Source organism: Engraulis encrasicolus, chromosome 23 (genome assembly GCF_034702125.1).
Source record: "Engraulis encrasicolus isolate BLACKSEA-1 chromosome 23, IST_EnEncr_1.0, whole genome shotgun sequence".
Taxonomy (NCBI): domain Eukaryota; kingdom Metazoa; phylum Chordata; class Actinopteri; order Clupeiformes; family Engraulidae; genus Engraulis; species Engraulis encrasicolus.
The window spans coordinates 20813213-20823212 of record NC_085879.1 but is presented as its reverse complement, the minus strand read 5'-3'; the positions used below and the strand labels follow the sequence as shown (position 1 = coordinate 20823212).

At 48.0% G+C, this 10000-nt stretch overlaps 1 protein-coding gene across 1 annotated transcript in view; it reads left to right on the top strand.

Annotated features, from left to right (window-relative positions):
- The window catches only part of unc5a (unc-5 netrin receptor A), a 302233-nt gene that overhangs the window by 226079 nt on the left and 66154 nt on the right, over nucleotides 1–10000 (top strand). The window contains exons 8-9 of the mRNA XM_063189423.1: nucleotides 1694–1915; nucleotides 4859–5209. Of these exons, the coding sequence (XP_063045493.1) occupies nucleotides 1694–1915; nucleotides 4859–5209 (573 nt within the window). The remainder of the gene's footprint in view (nucleotides 1–1693; nucleotides 1916–4858; nucleotides 5210–10000) is intronic.

The following is a 10000-nucleotide window of genomic DNA, read 5'->3' as shown; positions in this document are numbered from 1 at the left end:
CTCCCTCCTACTCGCTCTGTCACACTTTATCTCCCTCCCTCCCTCTCTTTCTCTGTCTGTCTCTCTCTCTCTCTCTCTCTCTCTCTCTCTCTCTCTCTCTCTCTCTCTCTCTCTCTCTCTCTCTCTCTCTCTACCCCTTTCTTCCCCTGACTGTTTTATCTGTCTGCCTCGCTATCGCCCTCTCCCACTCACTGTCTCACTCTCTTTTTTTCATCTCTCTCTCTCTCTCTCTCTCTCTCTCTCTCTCTCTCTCTCTCTCTCTCTCTCTCTCTCTCTCTCTCTCGTGCTGCATGTGTCCCCTGCCATATTTCACTTCTCCCTTTCCTTGTTGGCTCTCTCTCCACCACTGCTCTCCTCTCATTTTTTCTCCCCTTTTTCACAATCCTCCCTTGCTCCTCTGTTTTCATATCTCCTCTTCTACCCCCTCTTGTTCTCTGTCTATTTTCTTCTTTTTCCTCCACACTGTCTTCGCCTGGTATTCTGCACCTCTTCTTTTTCTTTCCTTGTCTCCCTCGTTCTACACACCTGTCCCCCACACCTACTCATCCGTCTCTTTCCCCCCCACCTCTTACCCTATCCATCTGTCTCTCTTTTTTTTCTCCACCCACCCCTCTTTCTATCCATTGCTCTTTTTTTCTAGCCCCTCATCCTTTACTACTGTCCTCTCTTCCCACCCTGTGTCCCCTCCTCTTTATCACGCCCTCCTTATCTCTTTTCTTCTCCATCCCTCCATACTTCTCTCTTTCTTTTCCTCTTACCGCTCTGTTTCACTGTTTCACAGCCACACCTCAATCGTTTTTTTTGCCTCTACCTCTTATGTCCCCATACCACCACATGTTGGGTAGCCATGGCTTAATGGTTAGGGAGTTGTTTTACAGATCAATGGGTTGCAGGTGCGATTCCCACCCTAACCCGTAGGTAATGGCTGAAGTGCCCTTGAGTAAGGCACCTAACTCCACCCTGCTCTAGTGACCAACACACCCTGTGGTGTACCCTGCGCATGGAAATCACTGTGAATAAAAGCATTGGCTAAGTGTAATCGTACTACAGTAAATGTGTACTGGAATGGCTGAATGGCTCGTGAATTGTGACAACCGCTTGCCAAACGTGCAGATGACAAAAAAAACGTATTGATGCATGTAATGTAATGTATTGCCATATCATGTATACCATCTTCAGGCAGAACAGAACAGGTCTGGTGCCCATTCCCGCACCAGTTATGTTCGGAACTAAAGTGCTTAGTTGCGAACTTCCCACATTCATACCGGATTTTTCGAGTTGCGTGGTTCTCTGTCGGACTGAACACGCCTGTAATATACGATGCAATGTAATTTTACCTGTCTTCCGTACAATCTCACTCATCCCCTCCTTACCTCCCATATCCCTGTTGCCTGATTATCATAGACTTGCAATCGCGATTCGTGTGAAGGACATTGTGGTACTGTATTGTGCTACTCTGAGACACCTTCATTTCAAACAATTAACAAACCAATGAATTAACAATGTCTACTCTCCCCTTTAACACGTGTTGTTGCAGCAGCAGTATCTGATGTGGCTCTGTACGTTGGTATGGTGGCAGTAGTACTATACTATGCTACTATGTAAACTGTGTAGTACATTGATACTAAGTTTCTTTTCTCTTCTTTTCTCTTTTTTTCTTCTTTTGTCTCCTCTCTCTCTTCTCCCTCCTCAGCAGTGACGGGCGCGGAGGACGTGGCGCTGTACGTGGGCATGGTGGCGGTGGCGCTGTGCCTGGCGCTCCTCCTGGTGGTGGTGGTGCTGGTGTACCGGCGCCGCAAGGGGGGCCTGGACGCCGACGTGGCCGACTCCTCCATCCTCACCACTGGCTTCCAGCCCATGGGCGCCAAGCCCACCAAGCCAGGTGTGTGGGCACCGCACAGGCCCCCACGCAGCAGTAGGCAGAACCGCTTTCCCTTTCTTTACTTACTTACCATCTGATCTGATCTTGTGGCTGTTGTTGGTGTAATTGTCGTGTTGTGATAGTCATTGGTATTAGAGGCGTGTGTGTTGTTGTGCCAAGCCCTCTAAACCAGGTGTGTGGGCTCCACACAGGCCCCCACGCAGCAGTAGGCAGAACCACTTTCCCTTTCTTACTTACCTCTGATCTGTATCTCAAACCCACTCGTGATCTTGTGACTGTTGTCGGTGTTGTAATTGTCGTGTTGATACTTGTGGTGTGTCATTGGTGTTAGAGGCATGTGTGGTGTTGCGCCAACTAGGCTACCAAGACAGGTGTCTGGGCACTGCACAGGCTCCCACCCACACAGCAGTAGGCGAACCGCTTTCCCTTCGTACTTGCTATCTGTTACACCTGTTGTTTCAAAACCCATCGCATCACATCCCTCCACTTGTGATCTTGTGATTATAGTTGTGGTAATGTGATGTAATTGTTGTGTTGTGTCATTAGTGTGTTACTGTTGTGGTGAAGATGGCGTTGTGGTTTCTGTTCTTGGTCGTTTTTGGTAAACTGCTTTCCCATGTCTTTACTTACCATCTAGTCCACGTGTATCTCAAACCCTTTCCCTATAAGTCCTTACTTACTATTACATCGGTATACAAAAACACAAACCCCGATCGCACCTCCACTCGTGGTCTTGTGATTGACGTAATTGGTGAAGTGGTTGTGTTGTTATTGGTGTAATTGTGTTGTTATTACCTGTGTGATTGTTGTGGCGGAATTGTTTAGAATTGTGTGTTGTTGTTGTTATCGTAGCTGTGGTGAAATAATTGGCTGTGTCTGTGTTTTTGTCCGTTATTACTGCTGCAATTACAGTGGTTAAATCAAATGAAATCAAATCAAGTGTGTAATTGTTCTGCCGATGTGTTGTCTTGCAATATGTCGACAAGTAACTGTAGTTGTCAGTGCCTGTGTCATCATGTGCTGTGTCCAATTGTAGAGGTGTTGCTACGTTGCACCCAGTCATGTTGTTATTGTTGAAAGGATTTCATGAATGTATTTTTGATACAGTGTAGGATATTCTCTGTACTATATTTGCAACAATGTGGTGTCCGTGTAGTTGTGTAAGTGTAGGATTGTTGATAGCAAGCAATATGCTATATATAATGTACTATGCTCTGTATTTCTGGTTGTGTATGGGTTGTTATATGATGTGTTTATTTTTTGTTTACTTCTTGAAAAGGGAATGTGTTGTGCTTTTTCCAGCAGCAGCAGCAGCAGTTTGTGCTGTACAGAAGTTGAAATTGACATAGGAAAAGGAAAAAAGGAGGATTTGAGTTTTACTTTTCACAGTCAAAACTTCCTTCCTTCTTTATTTATTTATCTATTTACTTATTCCACTCTCTCTCTCAGAAAAGTTGTGGGCTGTTGAAGGGCTTCTCTTTATAGTGTTGATCCCTTCCCTCTATTTCAGGCCTCTCTGCTCAGAACATTTCCTCTCCCTACTGAGCGGTCTTGATTTGATGGCCGCCCCTGATTTCAAATACAATTCCATCAAATCAAAATGTACCAAGGGAGGGGGTTAGACAGACAGAAGTAGGGAGAGACAGAGAGAGACAGACACAGAGAGGAAAGTAAAAGACAAAGATGGAGAGAGAGAGAGACAGACAGAGAGAGAGAGAGAGAGAGAGAGAGAGAGAGACAGACAGAGAGAGAGAGAGATGGAGAGAGAGAGAGTCAGAGATGAGAGTTGGGAGTTGGGGCCCATATAGATTCGCCGCTTTTTTTCCATCAATGTTAAACAGCACAAAAAAAGGCCTTTTAAAGTGGTCTGGCTAAGCCTTCCCGAGTCTCACTTTTTAGAATTGATTGCTGTTACTAAAGAGAACGAAAAAAGGGAATTGATCGGTGCCACGAGGTCATGGGTGTTTCTTCCACCCTTTTCTTTCCACCTTCTTCTTCTTCTGTACTTCTGTAGCATTTCTGCATTTCAGTTGAGGTATAGGGCCAGGGCCACTGACAGCTTTCGCTGGGCCCAGGACAAATTGATCTGAAAGGGCCCCCTACCCAATACATACAATGTAATGGGGACCCTATTCTGGGGCCCCTGACTCTCTGGGCCTGGGGCAACATTCCCATTTGTCCCCTCCTGTCAGTGGGCCAGTATAGGGGTACTGTTGGTTGGTGGGGTGTGGAGGTAAGGGGGGTAAGGTGGGTGCTTCTTGTGTGGGCTCGGCCACTTTGAACATATGCAACTTCTCCTGCAAATTTAATGTTGAGCGTGCAGAAAAAAAAGTGCGGGTCTCATGGTGGCAACGTATTGATTTTAAAAAACTCTCAGCACTGCCTGCTTGTTTCTTGTGTGTGTGTGTGTGTGTGTGTGTGTGTGTGTGTGTGTGTGTGTGTGTGTGTGTGTGTGTGTGTGTGTGTGTGTGTGTGTGTGTGTGTGTGTGTGTGTGTGTGTGTGTCGGTGTGTGTGTGTGTGTGTGTGTCGGTGTGTGTCGGTGTGTGTGTGTGTCGGTGTGTGTCGGTGTGTGACTCACCTCTCTCCCCAACCCCCCATCCTTCATCTATCCATACACCCCTTTCCCTGAACCACCCCACACCACTTCCACCCTCCATACCTGACTCACCCACCTCCGTCATCCACCCCCTGGCCTACCCCTCTCCCCCAACCACCCTACTATCCCCTACCCTACCCCTCTCGCCCACTTTGCCATCCCATACCCAACTCTCCCGCTTCCAAAACCAACCCTACCCTATCCTTCTACTACTCCTACCCCACCATATCAAACTCAATCCCTTACCCCACTCCCACCCCACCATCCCACCTACCCTATCCTGCCCCTGCTCCCATCTCACTACCACATCTCACCGTCTCCATCCCTCATCTCCATTTCCCATTTCCATCTCCCACCTCCCTCCTCCTCCTCCTAACAGAAAACTCCCACCTGCTGACCATCCACCCAGACCTGACCACCACCACCACCAGCTACCAGGGCACGCTGCGCTCGCGCCACGACGGCGGCGGTGGCGGCGGCACCGGGACCATGGCGGGCACCATGGCGGGCACCAACAAGTTCTCCATGAGCAACGGGCCCCTGCTGGAACCGCTGCCCAACGGCTCGCACACGCTGCACAACGGCAAGCTGCCCATGCCCGCCGACCCCAACGACTTCATGAGCCGGCTGTCCACGCAGAGCTACTTCAAGACGCTGCCCCGCGACAGCGCCAACACCTCCTACGGCACGTTTAATTTCCTGGGAGGCAGGCTCACCCTCCCCAATACAGGTGAGTGGACTGGACTAGTAGTTACAGGGGATGTTGATTTGATGGGGGTGGGGGGGGGGGGGATGGGGGGGATTGTCTCCCCTTCTGGTTTTGATATCGCCACTTTTTGCAAATAATTTCACAGTTTAATGTAATTCCATTGATATTGCTTAAAATCTGAAACATATCCCCCTTTCTGGTTTTCCAACAAAGCGCACCCTGGTTACAGGGGATGTTGATTTGATGGTTGAATGGATGCGCTCTTTTTTATGTGAAAAATTCAAGGCGTTGAGATGGGAGTGTTTGACCAGTTTAGCTTGGGCTTGTTTTGAGTATGTGCTACAAAAGATGCTACTTTAAGACACTGGTCTGAAATTCGGTCAACACCTCTTTATATAGACGTCGATATTTCTGTAATCAGAATTTAGAATTGTTTTTTTTTTTAATCATGTTGCGGATAGTGGGTGCTTGAACTGTTGGTGTTGGTGTTGGTGTATCATCATTTTAGACCGTTGGATGGATGGGGATGGGGATGGACGAGGATGAGGGGCTGTGATGATTGAGTGGTTGGTTTTTGTCATTTATAGCACGATTCTGGATCATGATAAGGAAACACATACACGGATTTGGAAGATGGTGGAACGGAGGTATGATACTCTAAAGGGGTGATGTGCTAGCTAGAGGGACCAGAGGTGTTGGATTGAGGTTGCGTAAGGAGGTTATAGATAGGAAGCTTAGATCATGACAAGTGACAACATACACAGATTTGGCAGGATGGAGGCTGCAAGAGTTTTGCTATCAGGGGCAGGTTGTGGGGTGTAGGAGAGCGGAGGGGAGGTGCTGTATTGGGGTTTTGGATTGGGGTTGAGAAAAGAGGTTATAGATAGGCAGCTTAAATCATGATGACGTGACAACGTGTACAGATTTTGCGACGTGGTGGTGGATGTGATACTTTTGCTATCAGTGGCAGACTGATAGCAGTGGAAGGCTGCAGGGGTAATAGATTGGGGAAGGGGTCATAGGTAGACAACTTGGGTCATACACAGATGTACTGATTTAAACAGATTGGGGTTGGGGGGGTGAAAAAAGTTTGGGGTTTTGGGGAGGAGGAGAAGGGACATTGAGGTGCAGTGGCAGAACAATTGCACACAGGGCCCCAGGGCACAACAATGATAGGGCCGCCCATTTGGCCTGCGAAGGTGAATACCAGGCTCCCACCACCAATAGGGGAGGGCTCTGGGTCTAGGCCGGGGCAAGAGCCCCACTACCCCCCCATAGCTTCGCCCCTGTAGAGGTGGCAGATTGAGGTTGAGAAAAGAAGTTATAAATGGGCAGCTTCGATCATGCACAGATGTACTGATGTACACAGATTTTTTTTTGCAAGAGTTGGGGTAGGTTTTGTGGGAGGGCTGTGGGGATGGCGGATTGGGGTTGAAGAAAGAGGTTAGAGGTAGTCAGCTTGCGGCAGTTGTAAGCTTCTTTTTTCCTTCCTGTCGTCATCGCTGTGCCGGTGTTCGGTCGCGGAACGCTGAGTGAACACGTGGCGGTGTGAGGGGCTGGGATGTTGGGGGGGGGGGGGGGATCACCCGTGGCAACGCGGACGGGTGAAAAAGAGGCGGCGGCGATAGCGGGATTTGGGACAGATGAAAGCGGACGATGCCCGCGGCGAAAATAATCCAGGCGACTCTATCTGCGGGACTTAAGGGGCCTATCAGAGGCGGACAGCTGCCGATATCTGGTCGCGCCGACCGGCGAGATGAGATGACGAAGGAGGAGTTGGAGGAAGAAAAAAAGAGAGGAAGAGGGAGGAAGGGAGGAGGGGAGAAGAAGGATGCTGAGACCACACACACATGCACACACAGCCTCACATTCTCTCACATACACAGACACAGACACACACACACAGCTCTCTCACATACACACAAACATAATGCAGCAGGTGACGGGCACTGTTGTTTTGCTGAAAATTACACAGGCGCGCATCCTGTACACACATGGACACACACACACACACACACACACACACACACACACACACACACACACACACACACACACACACACACACACACACACACACACACATGGCCACTGTGGTTTTGCTGAAAATTAAGTCCCTATTAGCGCTCTCCCCTGTTCCTGTTTCATTTTTTTCTTCCTTCCTTTTTCATTTCTTTATTTATCTACTCCTCCTTTTTCCCCCTCTCCGCCGCTAAAAGAGTCAGAGTGTGTACAGGCTGGCTGTCTTGCCAAGTGATGCAAGAGCTGAGCTGCCAAGGCCCCGGCGAAATGATATGCACTAGAGCCGGAGCTGGGGCTGGAGCCGGGGACTAGCAACTGCAACACGATCCACTCCAAGGGCACTGCATTCAAGCCAATTAGCTGCCCCCTCCTCCCTCCCTCCCTCTCCCTCTCTCTCTCTCTCTCTCTCTCTCTCTCTCTCTCTCTCTCTCGATCTCTCTCTCTCTCTCTCCTTCGTTCTTTCTCTCTCTGTCTCTCTCTCTCTTTCTCTCGTTCTCTCTCTCTCCTTCTTTCTCTCTCTCTCTCCCTCTCTCTCTCTCTCTCTCTCTCTCTCTCTCTCTCTCTCTCTCTCTCTCTCTCCTTTTCTGTCACATCTCCTCCCTCTCTACCCCCTTGACTCTATTTGTCTCTTCTCCTCCCTTCTCTTCTCTCCTCCACTCTCCCTCTCTCTTCTCTCATCACCTCTACTACCTCTTCTCTTCTCCTCTCCTCTCTTCTCTTCTATTTTCTTCTCTTCTCTCCTCTTCTCTTCTCTTCTCTTCTCTTCTCTTCTCTTCTCTTCTCTTCTCTCATCACCTCTACTACCTCTTCTCTTCTCTTCTCTTCTCTTCTCTTCTCTTCTCTTCTCTTCTCTTCTCTTCTCTTCTCTTCTCCTCCTCCCATCCCCTCTCTCTGAGATCATCATCAGGCTGCCATGCTGAAAACGAGTCCAGGTCACTGCAAGTGCAAAGAGAGGGAGTGCATGCGTGTGTGTGTGTGTGTGTGTGTGTGTGTGTGTGTGTGTGTGTGTGTGTGTGTGTGTGTGTGTGTGTGTGTGTGTGTGTGTGTGTGTGTGTGTGTGTGTGTGTGTTGTGTGTGTTGTGTGTGTGAAATGCAGGTAGAGCATGTCGGAATAATTATGAGAAAAGCCACAAAGAGAACCCCCCCAACACACACGCACGCACGCACGCACGCACGCACGCACGCACGCACGCACGCACGCACGCACGCACACATTCACACACATGCACGCACACACAAACATGCACACACACACACACACACACAAACATGCACACACACACACACACACACACAGACAGACACACAAACACACACACGCATGCACGCACTCACACACACACACACACACACACACACACACACACACACACACACACACACACACACACACACACACACACACACACACGCGAGCACGCACGCACACACAAACACACACACACACAAACACACAGACACACAGACACACACGCACACACACACACACACACACACGCACGCACACACAGACACACACACACACACACACACTCTCACACACACACACACACACACACACACACAATGCCGTCCGACCGTGCCTCCTCAGGCGTTACAATCCATATTTCATGTCTCCATTCATTCCTATGCATTGCTTACTGCGCTGTATTGTACGTGTGCGATTCATATTTAAACAAGCGGCACACATGCGAACGGACATAATGGCCACCTAATTAATAGATATAACGAACTCGCTGACACGTACTTAAGGCCTTTATTGTGAAGTCTGTGGCGAAATTGCCCATCTCTCCTGGTACCATTTGTGGCTGGTTAATAATGCAAAAGAGCTTTTGGAATTAGGTATATAAACAATATCAAACAATATAGCTGCACCAACAGCACCCCCACCTCCACCCCAACCCCCTACCCTACACCCCCCCCTCTTTCCCGCCTTTCTTTATTCTTCCTCCAGCTCTACTTACTGCTGTTCTCTCATTCTCTCAGTCTCTCTCATCCTATCTCTCCTTTTCTGTCTTGCTAACTTTGTTCCTCTTGCTTCTCCTTCTTTCTTATTCTGTCCTTCTTTCTTTCTTCTTCTCTTTCTTTCTTTCCTTGCTGCATTTCGGTCTTTTTCTCTGTCTTTTGATAGAACACCTTATCTGTATTTCGCCCTGTTTTGTTTTTTTCCCCTCACTCTTCTTTCCCTTGCAATATCTTCTTCCTGCTTCTTCTTCTTCTTCTTCTTCTCTCTCTCTCTCTCTCTCTCTCTCTCTCTCTCTCTCTCTCTGTCTCTCTTCTTCATCTCAGGTGAAAAACCCATATACTTAAAGTGTACTTTTTTTGACCGTACTTAGTACAAAGTGTACTATTTTCGGCGATTTAACCCTATCCAGACTGGGGGGGGGCTAAAAGTGCCCGCACCAACTTTGATGTCGTATAATTCCTTAACGACTTAAGCTATGACTACGAAACTTTGTGACTTTTCCTACCATTTAGTTGGCTACAGTTAGGTACCGAAAGATTAGGTTTATCATTTTTGCTGTTGCCATGGCAACGGTTTTCTGACAGGTATGTCTGACCAAAAATCACTTCACCATATCTATGACGCCATATATTTTCATATTTTTTTTGCTATTTCCATTTGCATCAGACAACTTTGTGAGCATTTAAGTGGTTTGAAGCAGAAAATCATTAAAATTTAAGTGCATTACCTAAATTAGTTGGAAAATCCATTATGGCGAGATTTTGGGCATAATAAGATAATGATGTCATAATGACGTCATAATACCAGATAATTACACAAAAATT